The following is a 20,099-nucleotide window of genomic DNA, read 5'->3' on the forward strand; positions in this document are numbered from 1 at the left end:
AATTCTGAATAGAAATTGTTGTGTTGGTATTCCCTTAATGAAGGGGTGGAACTTCACCTGCTTCTGCCCTTGAAAGTGAAAACTCCATGCAATCCTAATTATGCAGCATCATTAGAGCACATCTTGTGGTGACTTCTCACTGCTATGTGGACTGAATGGAAGATCTTGGTAAGCAGTCAAAAAATACATGTGGAACTCTCTAGACTGATTAACTGGTTGACTCTCATCCCAGTTCTGGCATATCAGTAGGAGACCCTTAAATATTAAACAACAAAGAGCAGCTGATTCTACTGAGAAAGTCTGTAACTAAACAGATTATTTTTTGGGTTGTCTTATGCCTTGCAAGTCCAAATCTGAACGCTGATGTATTTGTATTAAGGTAGTATGTGAAAGCCCCCAGGTGTTCTTGTCCTCAGCGTAAGCTAGTCATAATAGCACGTCATTTTTATTTATTTAAAAGATTTCTTCTTACTGTTACTGACTTAAAGAATCTAAACAAAACGTTAATGTTGAAAATGTTAATTCATTATCCCATGAAATTTAAAATTCTTTAAAATAATCATTCTAGTGGAAGCACAGCCCAATAGATACGTGTAACATCTCCATGGTACCCCCTCACTGTAATTTACCAATAGGCTTCTCCAAAGAAATACGAAACTGAAATTTTTCACTTCAAGAAGTCACCCAAGTGAGCATCAGACCAATTAATGAAACAACTTCCAGACTTTGAAAAAATCTGAACTCATGCACATTTATGCAAAAGATATCTTTTTTGAAGACAGTGAAGCTGGGATATGTAATTTATTTCTCAAAAATAACCAGACTCATGATGGTAGTGTTTCCAAAATCTTAAAAACACAACCATGTCTTTTCTGGTTGCTATCTTTCTTTCACTACTTTGTTGTCAATGGTTTGGGTTTTATTTTTATTTTTTTTCTGAAAATACATTTAGTACAGTGAGAATCGAACACCTCTGAGAAAAAAGGCCATAAGAAACATGTTTTCTTTTGTTGTTCTTTTCTTCTGTGGTTCTAATTGCTGCATTTCTGTGGTAAGATCCGTCATACTGATTATCATGTATTAAAATGGTGAAATAAAGTCAGATTATGTAATCTCAGAAATGTCAGAAAATCTAGGAGTAATCCAGCAATCGTCACTGTAAAAAGTTCTGCAAATTTGAATTCTATATGACTTTGAAAAGCTTAGTGAAGATTCAGGTAGAAATTGCATTTCCTGACTGTTGTTTTTGTACATTTGTTTTAAAAGTATGTAAAATTGGTGTTAGTATCAGGGTTGTATGATTGCTTATGCAGTGATGCTCCCTTGCACAGACTACAACTATCACAGGTTATGGGTGTGAGGAAAGTACTGACTGTCAGCAATAGCAAATCTTAGCTATCTGAGATGCACTCACGTCTAAATGTGAAATTTGGAATAGCTTATGCTCAAGAAATAGTTCTAGTTCCAGGTCTTTCAGAAATCTTCAACTGTATAACTGAGTTGGTTGAGCCAGCCAGTTTTTTCTTCTGCTGCTTCAGAAGAAACAAGTGCGGATTGTTATTGACAGCTACCAATCTCATCATGTGCAGGCATTGGAATGCAGCACACTTACCGTAGATGATCAATAGAGAATAAGCACAGCATTTGCACTGTAACTTGACTCTTCCTGTGTCGTTCGTGTTCTTCCTCATCATTTTTTTAAAAATACATTTCCTGTCATATAACTGTCAGCTGCTTTGGATAAAACTGCTTTTGGAACTGCAAAAATAGTTTGGGTACAAAGTTGAAAATGAGTTACAGTGCAACTCCACCCAATCAAGCCCTTGGGAATATGCATCACAGGATTGATTTCAGTGCAGCAAGCTATCTGCAGAAATGGTAACAGGCATTGCTCAAGACTGTCACACCTAACTTCTTGTTTCCCAGACCATATCAGTAAATAGTCTTTGCATGTGAAAGTTTATCCACACCTCTCCTATTCCATTAATTGTGAGCATAGAAGGGTCCTTCATGTAGACTGACAGACAGATTGAGGCGGATGCCCTCTCATTATCACAATACTGTGTCCCACTTTGATGTGCTTACAAGTTGGAAGTGTCGTCACTGTTTCAGTACTAGCAGTGGCATTGCTGCTACTTGTTCCCAAGCTTCATTTTTGGAACCTGGTTTTGAGTACCAGAAAAAGGACACCATCATTTATTAATACACTTTCTCTCACATTGTTTAACCTTTAACTATTTTTTACTAACTCTTTTACTGGGGAAAAATAAGAGGTATCTGAAGATTCTGTACCTTTAAATTTGCTTCTAATCTTTGTTCTAATACCAGTGTTGCTTTTTACTGAACTTCTCTACAGGTTATTAGTGATTTCCAGTCTTCCTAACTGAAATTACATTAGACCATCTTAGAGTGTATGTCATGCTTTTAATTTTTATTCTTCATTAACACTATAAATTGGTAGGTTTCACTGGTTTTCCACATATCAAGCAAACCGATTGTTCATTTTTTTTCCTATCCTAAACTCCAAAATAATATTTATAGGTGATAGGTCATTAGTTGGGAAGTAATTCAGGTTACCAAGGTGTGTTATAAAGTCCACAGTAGTCCAATTCAAGATGAATACTTTGGTCTAGAACTCTGCAATGCAGTGAATAACTTGCTTTATTGACCTTGAAGGGCTTGGAAAAGTTTGTGGTCTAGAATTATAATAGTTCAGTGGGAGCTTCTGGAGCACAAAGCCAGGAAAGAGTAGATATCAATGTCCTTAGGGTGCTGCCCAATGTGCTCCTAAAATTAATTATAGGGTAAGCCTAATGAAGCTGTTTCGCCATATCCTGTTTTCAACACAAAGCACTCCCTCTCACAAATCCCTCCCTACTGAATCCCTCCCCCTTCCACCTACATGTAGAGTCAGAATAAATGTGCTGTGACGTTTTGGAATCAGAATGCCACTAGGGTTTTAGTTTCTAGGTTGCTGTAGTTTTTAAATACTGAAGACTGAGTCTTACATAGATGTTATTTTTTATGTGCCTCCCATCTTTTTGTCCTTTTTCTGATTTTAGACACTAAAATGTTTTCCACCATTCCTGTTTGCTTTAGTAGAAAATCCACCATTCCTGTTTGCTTTAGTAGAAAATCAGGATTGTACTGGACCATTATTTCTTCAGGAGCGGAAGGGTTAAACCTGCTCCCGTGTTGCAATAACAACTCACAGTAGCTCTGTATTCCAGACTTTGTACCATGGTAAAAATGTCTAGCTTAGCTATACTGCATCCTGTGTACAGAATCTGGGTCTGATATTGCTCACATTTCAGAAAGAATTAAAAAGACTGATTAAAATAAGAATCTACCTAGATGTTTGTGCTTGGAAATGTTTGAACATGTACTTTCTGTGCTAGCGGCACACAGAAAACATTTCTCTAATTTACCTTTGTTTACATTTCTTAAATATAGTAACAATTATAGGAAATTACTACATAGTTGTTTGAAAGACTTCTCTCAGCCACTTAGAAGTTGTTCAGGTTGTCATTTCCACAATTGCATTTTTTTGCCTGGTCTCCTATCTATTGTGAGCGGGTTTTGCAGCAGGAGAGTCGACTCTTTTGCTGGCAAAGCAAAAGCAATGAGGTGATGTCGAGGATTGCAAATTTAGCCTTGAAAATATACGAGGCTTAAAAACAGTAGTTTCTGTCCTCTGCCTTTAAAAAACAGATAAAATTTTCTATTTCTTTTTATATAACTAGAATTAAAAGACGAAAGTTGATATTCTTATACAATCACTTCTCAGCCTAAAGAGATTCACTGTTGAATTATGAGAACTGACAATACAGTGTTTCTTAAAATACTTCTTTTAAAATTTATTTATTTTGCAAAAGCCACCAAATTAATTTGAATTTTCTGGTTGATTGTTTTTTTCCATTCCAGTTTATTTGCATAAGTCTGCTACAGTATACTGGGGAAAGTGTATATACTAATGCTATGTTTCTGTACTGAGGGAATGAGGACAAAGTTTACCTTAACTAAGAGGTCATAAAATCTTGTGATGTCTCAGCCAGCATCATAATAATTTAAGGGACATCCCAGTTCCCTAGGGCTCCAACTCATCACCACACAAGTCAGGGTCAGCCATTGGATTTCGGGTTGCACCCTTCCAACAAAGCAGCGCTTTGCAAATAAAAGTCATTTGAACACTTCTAAAGTATAAATTATAAACATACAAAACTTTAAATAGCTTGCGGCTAACCACACAAACATCACCTTTTCAGATTTGTTATATATGTGAATTGTAAAGAATATTAATTTTCCTACTTTAAAATTTTTATTATCTTACATCACAAATATGATTAACAATTAAATTTAATTTTTGTAATGTGATATTATTACTTTCCTATGGTTACCTACTGAACAGTCAGTGTGATGGCAGGACAAAAGGAGTACGCTTCATTCAAACAGCAGTTAGGTCAACAGTCATATTGTTACATATGATTTGCCTTTACAACTGTCTGCGTTGAGGCTTTGCATTGGGAGAAAGATGGAAAGTTGATGATTTTCAAAGACCTGCTTGTTGTACTGAAAGGTGAATGCGAAAGAGTTGTGTTTGAAGACAGTAGGATTCTCAGTCTTGTAGTGCTGTTTTGGTCACACAGTCCTGAAGCTTTAAGAATACTAAACTGGAAATTCCTTGCTGCTTACAGTTCTCATTCCTGGGACTCAGTCCACTGGAGGACTTGCAGATTACTTGCTTCACCAGCTCCAATTTTCATCTTTTACTTTTCATATTTAAGTCGCTTTATACATTTGAGCAAGTCATAGAGTTTATGCATTATAAGAGTTCTACAGTGCTGGCATAATAGTTTCTGCAGTGACAAGGTATGGTATACTCTTACTAAGTTCTTATAATTGCAATTAGGAAAGAGAACCAACTGGAGAGTGTGAGAATGAGCTGGGCAGCGTATACAATATTGTATCCTCTCCTCCACTCGTATAGCTGGATATGAATGTCAAGAGCAAGATTTAGGGCAAAATGAACTTTTTCTTTAGTTTCTTAGATGCCTCTTCACATTTTCCCAAGTTTTATGAAATCCAAATTCGAGAAACTTGTCGTACGCATTCTCCTTCCTAACATTTTTTGAGAAGAGTTATGTATTTGTACTATTTTTACACGCTAATTGTATGCTACGTCATCCCTGTAAAATCCTTCTTTGAGAATTTCAGTAGAAGAAATAGGCCAGAATTTAATAGTCTCCACCTTGCCCATTCTGGTTTTTCCACTCCAGCTGTGGAAATGCAACCTCAGTCATGCCAAGCTGACATTTTTCTGTGCTGATTGGTAGGCCCTGATGACAGGCACTGCCTACTGAGTCAAAAGCAGGGCTCATTCTCAGTTCAAAATGTCTGTTATCGTAGTGAGCAGCTCTAGGCTTGTACAAATCTGTTAGTGATGTCTGTTTAGACACCATTGTTGGTGCATTCCTTGTGCTGGAAGCAAATATTTGGAGCTTGTATGATATGATTTCACTTCAGAGCTGCAGATTCTAAATTCATGGAAGACAATCCCTAGCTTTGGTGGATGTTTGATTTCAGATATTGGATAAGACTTGTCTCAGTGCACCTATTTTATGACAGTTTGCAAAGCAGGTTGCTCCTGAAAAACAGTTAATGTGAGGGCTTTTCATGGGTTTAATGCTCTCTCCTGTGGCATATCTGCTAAGGTTTGTCAGGCAAGGTAACTGAGCATTTCAAAAAGCATGTATATTAAGCAGATTCTTGTCGCAGTCTTTTCAGAGCACAGAAAAAAAAACCAGCAGAAAACAGCCACAGTCCCAGGACAGTCCCTTCAGATATTTCTACATCTAATTTAACTTAATCATTCATAATTGTCTTTTGCTTACAATGCTAAATGTTGCTACTAATAGAATTTGCTTTATTCAGATACTACAAGCAGTAACAACCATAGCAGTCCTGTGTTACAAATTCCTACTTCAGTGCTCATTTATGGCTGAGTTATTGAAAACTGAAAACTGTATTGTAAATGGTAACTCTTCTTTTGGGGCTTGACTATTTCATGTGTGTTTCCCAAGGTGCTGGTGGTAGAATGAATATTCTAACCTGTTGGGCTGCTGACCACTTCCAATTTATAACAGGTCTCCTGTTCTAGTTGGGTTGACATGAATCAAGTCATTTGTTGATAGAATTCAAAAGTGCGGCTCCTTACAAATCCATGTAAATGACATCTTTTGGCTCCACTCAGAATCGATCACTTTGCAATCAGACAGCAGTTTAATACACACTGGCATGATGTGGGATCTCCTGATCATTAAAAAATGTAACCAAAATGTGACTTTTTCAGCTGTGCTGCTGAGGAGGTTGCAGAATGGTGTAATTTTAAAAATCAATTAGATACATAATTGTCGTGTGTTTGACAGAACATTTGAACTTCCAGGGTTTTTTTAACTAAATATTAACATGCTGTGTACAGATGCTTCCTAGAAGAAATTCAGTTGAAGTGCTAAGGCACTGTGAGCTTTATTGCTTTGATAGGGAGTTTCTAGTGCCACTTAATATTACAAGATTCTTTTTCTGCAGTGTAATCCTGTGAGAGCCATAAGAACCTTCAAGAATGTATTCTCTAGAAAATAATTTCCCTTGCATACTGTTTTCTCTGCTACATAATACAGTTCTAATTGCTTATTATTCAGAAACATGTGTTAGGTGAAAGTGAATGGAGATCCTTTTTCAAGTGGAAGAAAAGATTTGCCTATTTCTTGTAGACAACGTATGGTGGGTATTGCTTGTGGATATCTTTTTTTAAAAAGGTATCAGCTGATATCAGGAAATACTTATTTACAAACTATGTGTATAAACATACCTTCTAATTTGAAGAGGATAGCAACACTTTCACTGATGTTCTATCAGCATTATAGCAAAAGAGATGATTTAGCTGAAGAGAACTAGTTCCTTATCACTAACAAACTGAGGATTGCTATGGAAGCAGAAGCAAAAATTTCAAATTGTTGTCCCTAAACAATGTGTCAGTTATTTTGTCAGAATTCGTTATTTGAATTAGTAGGAGATAATTATGATATGTTTGTGTGATGCTGGCCAAAGGGTGCATGAAAGTTATTGATGTCACATTCTTTTCTGAATTAAAGGAAAGTAAACTTAAAACCTTTAAAAATAAATAAACAAAAGAATAACAGTAAGACTTGAATATTAGTAAGAGAGTGAAGGTGAGTCACTGAAAAGGAGAGCCGTGGAGATGTTTGAGCTGCCCAGTATGCATGTCTTACAATTGGTACCCACATCCACAGAAAAGTTCTAAAAACTGTTGTGTTACTTTTGTTGAGATGCTGAGCATCTACATTTCCCACTGACTTCATGGATTAGACAGTTTTCCACATAGGTTTGCAGAATCCATGGCTGTGTTCTCACTTAAGAGTATGGGAAAGGCAGATTGAGTTCAAAGCACAATGTTTTCTAAAATATGAAAGAAAAATACCAACAAGGAACTAATACCTGTTCTATTGTCTGCGACTGTTTTGTCGTAGAATGACACATACTTGTCTGGAGCAAGTTTCAGAGCCCTTAGACGTGTTTCTAAGCCTTTTGTAGGCTGATGCTTTCAGTTGGATTCCAGGAGTAAAGAAAAGAATGCGTCGTCCTCTGAAGAAGGTACCTCTTTTCACAGGCTTAGGTGTTAACTTTTCACCTTGGGATTCCATAGTGTGCATAGATGCCTTAACTGAAGTAAACCACAAATTTCTTGGTAACTGATTCACTTGATTAGCCAGTCTTGTATGTGTAATGCATAATTATGATATTGATGTTACGAAGTGACTCTCCTACCACCTTCTCACCAACCGTAATCATGCTATTACTGTTTATTCCAACAGCAGCTTCCTTCTATCCAAGGAGCTCAGCACATTTCACAACCATTAAGCCTCCCAGTGAAATAGATGAATATTATTATCCCATTTTCTAGGTGAGGCATGTAGAAATTAATGACTTGCTAGAGTCACACAGGAAATTGGTGACAGAGCAATAGATGGCAGCTCCCCCAGCTCTTATGCCCACTGTTTCATTCACAAAATGGCTCTTCTGGCCCCCCGAAAAAGGCATTCCTGATTTTGTAGCAGCGCTGCTAATGCTCGAACTGAGAAGTTGGACTACTGAGTCAGTGACATAAGAAAATAGCAGCAGCTCTATTTCTAATATAATGGAGGAATGGAGCTATAGAGGCATAGGAATTATGTTAAGTAATGACAGATTGTAACGGTTGCACTAATCTGAACCTGAATTTGAAGAAAGTGAGGAAGGGAAAGGGTGTTTTCAGCAGTTTGGTGTAACACCAGCCCCCAGCAATTGAGTGTGACCAGCTGTGGAGAAACAGCTATTAATCTGGTCTTGAGTATGCCAGTTCATTCTTGGGCTCCTCAATTTGGCTGTGGCTGTATTTCAGCATCTTTGTTTCAGGTGAGGAAAACGCAGTCTTCATTGTATGGGTGCACAGGATTTGATGTTGTTTTCTCAACTACCCTGTGGGGGAAAAAGCAGAGATCACATCTTTGCCCATCCAGAAATTCCTTTGCTGTACATGATGAGGCCAACGTTTAATTGCTGATTCACGGGGCTATGTTCAGTTTCTCACTTTACACTTTAACATAGATAAAAGAGTGATGTTTCTCTGTGCAGCACAACTAATTTCTGCTTATAGTTTAATCAAGTTCTTCCAAAATCCACATTGACTATCTGTTACTGACCTCTTCTTTTTATTTCACAGAATTGGTCACTCTATTTATTGTCTGTCATGTTACTCCTACGAAAAAAAGCATTTAGCTTGAAAATTGCTGTAAAAGTGAAAATCTTCAGCATATGGGTTTTAATTTTTTATATTACCCTTGCTCTTATTGACTATGAGGATTATGTGCTTACAGATTTAGCTCTGTAGTGTAACCACCTACACAGCGGGTATTCTGCTATTTGTGACTTCTCCCTGTATGTGTATAAATACGTTTATTTGTGTACAGAGTGTGAAGAGAACGCGCTATCTGTCTACCTGTCTGATGTATATTACACAGAGAAGGAAAATTGTTTTTTCTTTTTTAGAAACTAGGAGTTCTGAATTTCAAATATGTTCTGAGAGAAATTTGTACATATTCATGTATAAAATAATTACCTTATGTATTTACTGTATAGTCTGTTTGTGCAACATTATCCTGCCTAGCTACGAAGTTTTAAATTAGAGATGTCCATTAGGAGGAATTCTTGGCAGAGATGAAAGCAAGGTACAATCCAGGAGATAATCAAGATTCCTGAATGAAATAACAGAAAAGTCATTAACTGAAATCTTGCTTGTCATGATTCTCACCAAGACTGACTATGTTTCTTTTAGTCAAGATTGGGGTAGAAGATGATACTTATGAAATCTTACAGGTTCTCCCTCTACGAAGGGAAAGGAGTTGAGTGAACTGCTCAGGGAGTGTCACTAAGTGCTGACAAAGACTGACGCACACCATGTATGGCAGCAGACTTTCTGTATGACCTTGACCAAGTCACTTAATCCCTTTGTGTCTTGATTTCCTCATCTGTAAAGTTAGATAGTGATAATATTACTTCCTTGCCTCAGAAGGAGCTCTGAGAATTACCTCATTATTGTTTGAAAGGTGTGTTCAAAGGTGAATAGAAAGGATACAATGTAAGTGTTAATGTTTGTTACTGGAAACTTGTACAAAATCAAATAATGCATTAATCAAATCCTGAAAATATATGTTGTTAAATGGCTTTTGCTTGGCAAGTTGATATTTTCAGAAACCATGTAAGTCCATCATATCTTCCCTCGTGCCTCTGCTTCCTTTATACATTCATGTTCAAGTAATTTGGCACTCGTTATTAGGTGAAATTAGACAGCTTCTCTGCCTACAGGAAAGTATGCATGTTTCTTTGATGTCTGCTTTTTGGCTTTTGTAAGTGATGGACCTTAGACCTCTGAAGCTAAAATCACATTCTCTTACAAAAGGGCATCCTGTATTGGTTTGGCATAAAGATGAATAATAAATGCCCTGGTGGTTACAATGTTGTAGAAGTAGATTCTAGGGATCTACATCAATTTGGAAAACCAAAAGGACATCTGCTATTGTGACAATCTCCTTCTTGGGCTAAGAGTGAGTTACATGATTGTTGATACCAAATGCTATGTCTGGTCATGTAGTTGTGCAAATGTCAAGGTTATAAGTTACGGATATACAATTCCTTTTTTGTCTAGTAACCCAAAACTCAATTAGTGCAAACAGTCAAAACTTGTTGATGAATGTGTGTAATCAATATGTTATACCCACCTGTGCTTTGTGCCATGTAGCTATGCTATTTTTGACCCTGCACTGTTGGATTGCAAAGCTCTCTAAAGCTGATCATCACCAAATCCTAGCTGCTCACTCATGAAAGGGCAATACGTGCATATACGCTACATATATGTACAGTGCATTAACTGCAGATGTCTCCCATTAAATTCTTTTCTTCAGTCTGAAGGTAGGGTCTGGTAAATCACAAATGGTTCTACTTACTGTCATTTGTATGAAGTATTGCATAAGCTTGCAGCTACACCCAAAGACTCACCTTAAAAGTACATAGGGACAATACCATTTGGTAGCTTGCACAACACAAGATAAGATGATGCAATGTTCATATGTCATTGCTGTGTATATGCTCTCCACATCAGGTGTTTCCCCTGAGAAACACATAACTGTGTGCCATTAGTAATCCATTCTTTCTCACCCTTATTCTGCTGTGTCAAAAAAATAAATCAGTAGAAGTGGTTTGTTTGATCACTCCATTTCTGTATTTTTGTAGTCAAGTGAAACTGTTTTTTTAGTTACTATTTCTGACATCATCTAATGAAGAATTTCAGGGTGTAGGCCATTATTGTTACCTACAGAGTACCAGACTTACATTAATGTTGGTTGGGTTTAAGTCAGACCAGAAAAGTTGCTAACATGAGCAAAGGCAATAAATACATTAAAGTGAACAAGGGATTTTAATATGTGAGAAATAGCAGTTTTAATATTTATTTCTGAAAAGTATGAATTACTGTTTTGCTAAATTATTGGTTACAAATTTATCAAGAGTACATTTAATGTATTTCCTTAGGAGCAGTATGGAATTCTACTGTATTATGTGTTGGTGGATGTTTAAGAAGGGAATAACTGCAATATAGGAAGTATGTTTATCTATAAACAAAAAAAATGTGGGAATATTTAGAGGCCTTGGAAACAGGCTTTGAAGAGTGGCAAGGAAGAAAAATATTGTTTGTAAATAAAAAGTAAATAAATATGTCTTCATATTCATTATGACATAATTCACATAGCTTAAGAAGGCTCAACAGTAAATTTAGATCACAAAAGTGCATTTTTAAACTTCAGTTGAGTACTTTCCGGTTACTGAAAGTGTGTTGTAGGATTGCAGCTCGGGGAACATTGTCTTAACGGCATAAATATTGTACAAACATTTTCATTTTGATTGGACATGTATGATATTTTCATTTAAATTGCAGAAATTTCATTTTTGAAGTAAGCATTAGGAAAGCAAATTTTTAACGTTTATAGGAATTTTTTTTTTTACCTTCCCTTTCTGAGCGAGAAGAGAATAAAGAAAAGTTCTGGAAGATCTTTGAAGGGCATTTGGCAACTCAGAGGAGAAAAGTATGTTCAGTGGTATTTTTTTTCTTTGTCAGAATTATGAAGAACAGTGTGTGGGGAGTTTCTCTCCCTTCCTGCTTATTTTATTATTTTGTAGAGTCAGTTCAGAGTTCTCCTTGAAAGATGACTTGTTACAATCTCACATCTTCATATCCACAGACCTGACCTTTAGTAACATGATGTATAGTAAGTGATTTATATGTTGCTTGATTTCCACAGTTGATAGAGCCTTATTCTTGGTGCAGTGCATACTTGTAGTCTTACAAATCACAGTTGAGAGTTTGCACTTTTTATAGGCATTTCCTCTTGAAAAATTTTGGAGTAGTTACTTGTTGCCTTGCTTCATCTTCTAGCACACCTGAGGTATATAAGCAAACAGATTCTCAGTTCTGCTGCAAAGTCTAAGATGCAGTGATTTATCAATACTGCATACTGGAAATACCAAAGCAATTCAGTGAGGATACCAGACCCTGATGAAAATAACCCTTACAATTTTTTACCTTGTTATTTATATACCTGTGTTGACTATAGATAAAACTTTGTTACTCTTTCTAGCATTTTTGAGTGCAGTATATTTTGCCAGCTCAGAATTGATCTTTGGTGCACACTCTGCAGAGCATGCTGGAGATTGTTATCTTCATTTCATCAATAAAGGGACAGTTGGAGGTCCTGATGTCAGTGAAGAAGAGGAAACAGGCTGCTTTAGTCTGATTGTGTGTGAACAGCTTTTGAGAGAAACAAGACATTGCTGCTGTTTGCATATATCAAGGAGATAACACTTGGCTGAGTGAGTAGATGGTTTCCCTTTTGTCCATCATGTATTGTTTAAAATTTTCACCCATTGTCTGGCAGGAATCCTTCCTCCCAGTTTGCTGGACTCTCACCCCTCTCTCCTGTTGATCAACTAGTTTGAAAAATGAATTGACGCACCCTTGGTGTCACAGATCTAATGTCATTACTCTAAAGAAAGGATATGCATTCCAAACACCAGGGAAGTCCACATGCATACAGCACAGAGTTGATCTGCACTTTCACTGTAGCCTCGGTACATAGCGCACTTTGCAATCACAGTTTCACCAGAGTGAGGAAGCCACCACTAGTTCAGTCAGCAGATAATTTATGAGCTCAAAATTGTCCTTTCAAGTATGGAGACCTGAGAAAGACTTTTTTTCAATGTCAGTTTTGGAGTACAGGTAAGTTATTACTGAATGAAGTCCTATGTTTGATGCAGTGAAAACACTGTTTGTTTTTGTTTATTTGTTTTTAATTAAATCACAAGCAATAATGTTGTGTAGGGGCTGGAAGACCAAGTTTACAACTGTCACATTGTAAACAAATGGTCTAAGATTTTACCAGCTTACACAGTACAGTATTTTGTTAGTGCTAGAGCCAAAATAAGCATACTACTTGTCTTATCTATGCCTTTTCATAATGTTATCAAGATTGCAGCAATTCGTTGTCTGGCATTTGTAAATCTGCCTGCCAAAAACAGTGTTCATTGAGTACTCAGTCTTGTGCATAGCTACAAGGAGAAATAGTTCTGGTGGCTCTGGTCAGCCATCAGTATCTGGCTGGTGGTGAAGGCACTGCAATATTTCTGCTGAGGTTTAGTCTTTGGAGAGGCCCGAGTGTTTCATACGTGAAAGGTCTTGAACATACACATTTGTAAGATCTCAGCTCTTTGTTTGTCTCTAGTTCTGACATTTCTTTGTTGTGTCATTTGTTTGACTGTGTTGGCAGTATGCTGTTGTATTGGTGGTGTCTAGCATGCATTTTCATGACTATAACATCGGTAAGTTTTGTGGTACAGTAAGGAGTGGAGGATTGTGATCTCTTCCTCAGTGGACAGTAGTAGATAGGAAATAGTGTCTTTCATAATGAAATAATATAAATAAAGTAATTAAAGGTGATTAACAAGAGAAGAATACAGTTAAATATGCTGATTTTTAAAAATAGGTAATGTTCTTCAAATGCCATCAGCATTTTGAATTATAAATGTATTTTAAATGCCCAAACATGAAGAAATTGAAGAATTTTCATGCAAACAGCTTTAGCCTCATGGTATTCCCTGGTTGAATGAAAGTGTCTGTTATGCATTGTTTTGATTCTGGACTTTTTCTAATCTTCAGCTGAGAGACTGTGACAATACTTATGAAATCTGTTTAGTTTTCAGTACATGTCAGACACTATAGCTTCAGATCCTTTCTTCAAGAGACACAATAAAAAACAGCCTCATTTACTGTTTGCTATGAAAAAACACTTGGCATCACTACAATGAATTGAATTTTTCCATGTCTTTTGCAATGAAAAGAAAGCAGTAAGAATGTGAAAAGCTAGCAGCAGGATGCTCTGAGGTCAAACAAAATAGACTAGCATAGAATATTTTACTCAAACTGCTCATGAAATATTAGTAAGGCTTTTGTATAGCACAATTTTGCAGATTTTAATCAACATATTAGTTGGTTGCCAGCCTTCAGAGGCCTTACCTGTCCCTAATGCCTAGTTAAAGGTCAGAGGGGGCATGATTCATCCATGAGGTGTGTTGTCATCGCCCCATCTGGGCAGGAGAGTCCCACCTGCGGTGTCCTAATTTCCAGACAGAGGCACGATTGGCTACATCGGCTCCCTGCCTTGCCAGGGATTGGCCAAGCCAGTCACCTCCTCTCTCTCATCTTGCTGAGCACCCGTGCTCCTGAGCTGCATCTCATCCACGCTGACCTCTGAGGGACCGGAGGATGCCCACACATCAGCGTTTGATTGATAAGGTGTGTTGCTGGGGATGTGGTAGACAGGGTGCACACCAACTGGTCAGGGTTCTTCTCAGCGGCTAAAGGCTATGGCTTACCAGGAATGTTTAGGAGGAGAAAAGAAAGGAGAAAAATACTCATAAAGAATCAGTTGGAAAGGACATATGGGACCAAGTGTTGAAGTGCTGGCGGTATAGATGTGTCAGAACTGTTGTTTTTTTTTCAAATGACACAAAAAGAATTTATCTTATTAGTGAAATCCTCTATGTTTAAGGGCTTTTAAAACAACTTTTGTTTCAGTGCAGAAGTTTGCCCAAGGCAAAACCACCAAAGTGTCTCTTCCCAGGTCCACTAGATTTTGAATGCAGTAGCAAACTAAATACCACTCAGATTTAATTGTTGACCTGAAGTCATATTCGACTAAATGAAGACGAGGATTCTTAATGTAGCATCTCTCAAATGCTGCAGAGATGAGAGTCGTAAAGGCTGATGGGAAGATGAAACTATCTGTGATTTTAAAAAGAATTAGAATTTTTCCATGTTATGAAGGCAACTCAGATAAGAATATTCAGATGGAATTGACCATGTATACCTGAAAGAACCAGTTATTTTTTCTCATTAAGATAGTTAGAATCTTGAAAATTTTTTTTTCCTTGAATTCCGTGCTTTTATTTAATAAATAATTACCATCCACTTTATTTTATTTTTTTTTTTAGCATTTTTCTCTTAAAAATATGTACATTTTTGTTGGAAGATACCGTAACTTCATTGAATAGATACTGGAATTCAAGTCTGGACTTGGAATTTTGTAAAATGCTAACATCTCTTCCTCATCTCATTCTCAGTTCCAAAAGATGATATCATGAGACTTTTAGGGTAGCCCTCTAATTCTTTACACAGACAGCTAATGCAAAGAGAAGACAAGTCAGCCATTTTTCATCTGCTTTTGTTTCTGGATGTATTCTTACCAGAAAAAGGAGAAAGAAGAGGTTTCAGAATTTTCCTTTCAAGGAAGAGTGCAGCTCTGGATTTTTCCAATCCCAGCTAAGAACTCTGTGCTTTGAAGTAGAACATCTAGTTAAAAACAGATTTTTTCCACCTTAAGCATGAGTCAGAGAAAGATTTCAACAACACGTACTCTAGCTCATATTAAATCACTGTTTACCACATCTATTAATATAATAGCACCTACGTACTGTACTTAAAATTTAATTAGAGGTGGACTATGTTAAAATAGTTGCAAGAAATTGGACAGCCGCACCCAGCAAACTGCGATACCAGGAAAAAATGCTTACAAGGGTCCTATTTAAATGATATTTTCAGGAGAACTTAGGGAGGGGTATGCTCCATCTGCTTTAAAGGCATGGTAACCAGCATATATAACTTTCCTGATTGCTGCACTTATTGATTGTGACACTATGCAAGCCTTTATCATCTTCTTGTAGGAAATCTTTTAAAGCTTCAGTCTGCTGATTCACAGGCTTTTTAAAAATTAGGTTCACTTGAGAGATAAGCGCAAAAATAAATATTTGTTGTGATGATTTCCACCCACGCTCTTCCTGGTTATTCTGTTCTTTGTTTCAGTTAGCTCATACCAAACCAAATGATCTTATGTGTTCATGCACGAGTTAGGATGCACAGGAAGATGTTACGAATTGGCTGCATCTCATACATTGTGTTTGAAATGCTTCCAAAGAACTGTAAGGTCTTATGTTAAACCCTTCAGGAAACAATTATTTTGGAAAACTGAGAGTTCTACGTGGCATTTAACTGTAGATTTCTTGGCTGTTGTTTGAAATGGGAGTAGGCAAAGCAATCAAAATAGAGCTTGTTAGTCATGGTTATCGCTACAGAAAACAGCTTGAGAGAACAAGACTTAAATTTTAATTCTTGTATGAAGATCTGGGCTAAATCTGCCAGCTCAACAATGTGGAAGTTTGTGTAAGTTCTTTTTGACTCTTAAGCCATAATGCAGTTATGGATTGCTGTCATGTAACCAGAGAATTTAAGATTCAGTTAATAATTCAGTGTTTTAAAATGAAAGCACTCATTCATTTATTGCACTGTTTTGTCAAGGTCTACATGTACTTAATTTATTTTCTTCCAAGTATATGAATGCAACAAAGCCAAGCTATCTAGGTTTCTTCTTCTTCTTACTTTGGAGAAAGGCAGGTATTTGTTAGCAACTACTAAAAAGCAGCTGCTATAATCTTTCCTTCTTTTCCACAGATGAGGAGACACTTCTGCTTAGTTTTTTTGTTCTGTGGGATATTTCTGCCCAGAATCTTTGGTTTTCCACATGCAAATACTTCAATTGATTGTGACTCTCTGTTACCAAACTATGAAGATGAACCACAAACATCTCCACCACCATATATTATTGCTGTATCTTTTGATAGCTTTGAACCAGGAAATGAAATCCAAGGTAAAATAGTCTGAATGACCTAAAATCTTTGTGTCTTCTACAACTACCAATCTTAACCAGGATTGCCCCATTTCGCTCTTGATGTATCTAATTATTTTTTTATTTCAATCTTATTCATCTGTATTTGAGATGTTTCTTTTTTTTAATGTTTCATGTATATATATGTTTTCACATTTATATCTATAGAATTAAAACTATATTCTCAATTTATTTTTTTCTTTTCCCTCTCTGATAACTATATTTTAACTTCACGTTGTAAGTTTTGTGACAGAATTAAAATCCTATGAGACAGCTGGTCAAACCGGACTAATAAATTGTTGCTGTCTAACATTCTGTTTGGGCATTTGCAGTTGTATCAGCTGTGTGCAATGCAGAGAGATCCTAGGGGTGATGGTCATGCTGTGAACTTACAAGAAAATAAAAACTCAGGATACTGTCTATGACAACTCAAGAGTGAAATGCTTTGAGTCGTGCTTGTAAGAGTCACATCCCAGATTTTATCAAGTTGCAGGAGGTGGGGCTATTTGGCTTTTTATCTTCCTAATCTGAGTTACTCTCTGGACAGCCTTATTTCTCCACACTATGCTGCCATCTCATGGTGCTGTCATGCTTTAGTGACGTGAGAGTGCTTCTTTAATCATTTGGTATAACAAATACAGAGGCAGAAGTGAGTTATAATGTATCTCATTTTCATTGTTGGATCTCTGTAAGCATTGTTCATAGCAGTTGCTCTGCTGGGCTTCTGTTTTGCCTGATGTCTGTACACAGATAGGTGTCCATGGCAAATGATAGCTAGGGAGAGGAAAGGAGGACTAGAGTCCTAACTCTCATTCTTGGAAAAATGCATTTGAATAACTCCTTTAAGAATAGGATTGCTGTTTGATTACTGAGAGCTGTTTCTAAAACACTATTGCCAACAGAATGGTGGACAGACTTTAAATGTATGCAGACTGTTCTGTGAGGTTATACTAGATCTATTGAGACTAAGATATTAAATCCCAAATGCTACTAGTTTTGATGTGTGGTTAAAAAAAAAAAAAAGGCTAAAAACACTTTAGCACCACATAATTAAGTTTTTTACTCACAAGGTGGTGACGCACTGGAACAGGTTGCCCAGAGAGGTTGTGGATGCCCCATCCCTGGAGGCATTCAAGGCCAGGCTGGATGTGGCTCTGGGCAACCTGGTGGTTGGGAACCCTGCCCACAGCAGGAGGGTTGAAACTAGATGATCCTTAAGGTCCTTTTCAACCCAAGCCATCGTATGATTCTATTGCATCAAGTTGTAAGCATCCCATACTTATTTTCAGTAGGCTGCCCTTCCAATGAGTGTATTGCTCCTATTGCACCCATGACAGGCCATATGGCAAAACGTACAGTTGAATCTGTGCTTCCTTTAAAGTGTTGGGTGCCATCCCACCTATGCAGTGAGTTAGGACTGAAATTGATGGCAAATTGACAGGCTAATTATACAGGTGTTTTGAAATGTTGAATTGTTTAGATATGATTGATTTCTGCTTTGACTGTCATTCCCAGTTTATCTATTCTTATCTACTGACACTAATTTTTAAGCAGTACCACGCATCTACATAGTCAAAGGATTGTTCTGATCTTATTTGTGAAAGTGCTTAATACTGGCATTACCTGAGCACATTTATGATACGTCATAGCAATTCTGATATTGCTTCTTAAAACTTAGTTTCAGTTTGGATACTCATAATGTGGAACTGCCCTTTTCTGCAGTTTCTGTGTTTTCATTTCAGTTCCTTCAGCAGTAAAATTGTGTGTAATTATTGATTTTTCATTTTGAACTAGGAGAGACAAATTGTTTACCTTTTATTTTTTCCAGTTGTAATACATCAAAAAAAGAAGGTTCTGCAATTCAAACTAGGCAAACATTTTTTTGTTTGCTTGTTTTGTTTTTTAAAAGAGGTAGAAAAAATGCAATGCTCTTTCTCAATGTTGACTTTTGTGGGCTTAATTAGACAGAAAATAAATAACATTCTAGTCATCAGGACCATCATTCTGGTATGTAGGGGAGCAAATCAAATTAATTAGAAAGGTCTGGTCATTTAGTAGGGCAGAATTACTTTTTAAAATTGGCGGTAGTTTTCCCATTACTTTCTAATACACTTATTTACACTCAAATGCTTCTTCAAACTTCTTTCCCTTTGTTGTCAGTCTTGACAATCAACAAGTACTGTAATAAGTCTTAATTTTTTTTTTTAAGAATTGTAAAAGATTTTAACTTTTAAGAAGAAGTTAACTTCTGTACGTTCGGTCATGTTCTGGAGGGTGGGGGAAATTAAATGTTAAACATTAAAGTGGTTTTGATAATATATGAAACTTAAATTTCTCAAAATGTCTTTTATCACAGTGACCCTAGAAGCCCTCAAAGATGTTGGATTTAAAGAATTTAATCTACAAGCTCGAGAAACAGGAGGAGATGTTCCTGTTGGTACTTTCAAAATTACAGATCCAAACACAAAAGGCTTGGAATGTCATAACATCACGGTATGTGTCCGCTCTTGGCAAAAGTTCTAATGGAGAAAGACTCATGAAAACCAAACATAAGAACTATCTGACAATAAATAGGACAATTAGAAGGACATCAGCATTACCTGATGTAGTAAAGACAGTTACCCAAGTATAGATAAAAATCACTTTTCTCTTATATAATTATAATTTCTTTTTAATTGCAGAATTCAGCAGTAAGTCATGCAAATTCTGATCTGAAGCAGAAAATTACAACAACATGGATTGCTCCAAATGATGTTAAAGAACTTCAGTTCATGTAAATAATATTTCTTTTTCTTTGCCTTTAAAATTTATTTCTATGTGGATTCTGACATCCTTTTTTTGTCACAGGCATTTTTGTTCCATAGTTTGTCATAAGTGTTCTGGAAAATGATTCCATTCTTTTCAAACTTCTCCATGGCTCTAAAAATTGATATAGATTATTTTGACTGAGGGAGGAAAAAAAAGCATTTATTGCTATTTTATTCTGAAGATTTTTTGTTAAAAGATAAGTAAATAGCTTTATTTCCTTTGCAGTGCAACTGTTGTTCAAGATCTAGAGAAATTTTGGGTTGGAATTGAAAGCAAAACTCTCATATCCACGCATTCTAAGTCAGTTAATGGGACAGGAAAAAGTAAAAGGAAGGTAAGTTTTGAGTTCATTCACATACTAGAAATTTCTACAATCAGTTAAAATATCTCTGACTTGATGCCAGGTATACA

At 36.5% G+C, this 20,099-nt stretch overlaps 1 protein-coding gene across 1 annotated transcript in view; it reads left to right on the plus strand.

Moving 5' to 3' along the window:
* LOC128072099 (hornerin-like) overlaps positions 1 to 20,099 on the plus strand; it is a 76,724-nt gene that overhangs the window by 10,990 nt on the left and 45,635 nt on the right. Inside the window, exons 2-5 of the mRNA XM_052665546.1 lie at positions 16,667 to 16,862; positions 19,237 to 19,373; positions 19,562 to 19,653; positions 19,914 to 20,022. Coding sequence (XP_052521506.1) covers positions 16,667 to 16,862; positions 19,237 to 19,373; positions 19,562 to 19,653; positions 19,914 to 20,022 — 534 coding nt within the window. The remainder of the gene's footprint in view (positions 1 to 16,666; positions 16,863 to 19,236; positions 19,374 to 19,561; positions 19,654 to 19,913; positions 20,023 to 20,099) is intronic.

Source organism: Tympanuchus pallidicinctus, unplaced genomic scaffold (assembly GCF_026119805.1).
Source record: "Tympanuchus pallidicinctus isolate F22 unplaced genomic scaffold, pur_lepc_1.0 scaffold7, whole genome shotgun sequence".
In the NCBI taxonomy this organism is placed as follows: domain Eukaryota; kingdom Metazoa; phylum Chordata; class Aves; order Galliformes; family Phasianidae; genus Tympanuchus; species Tympanuchus pallidicinctus.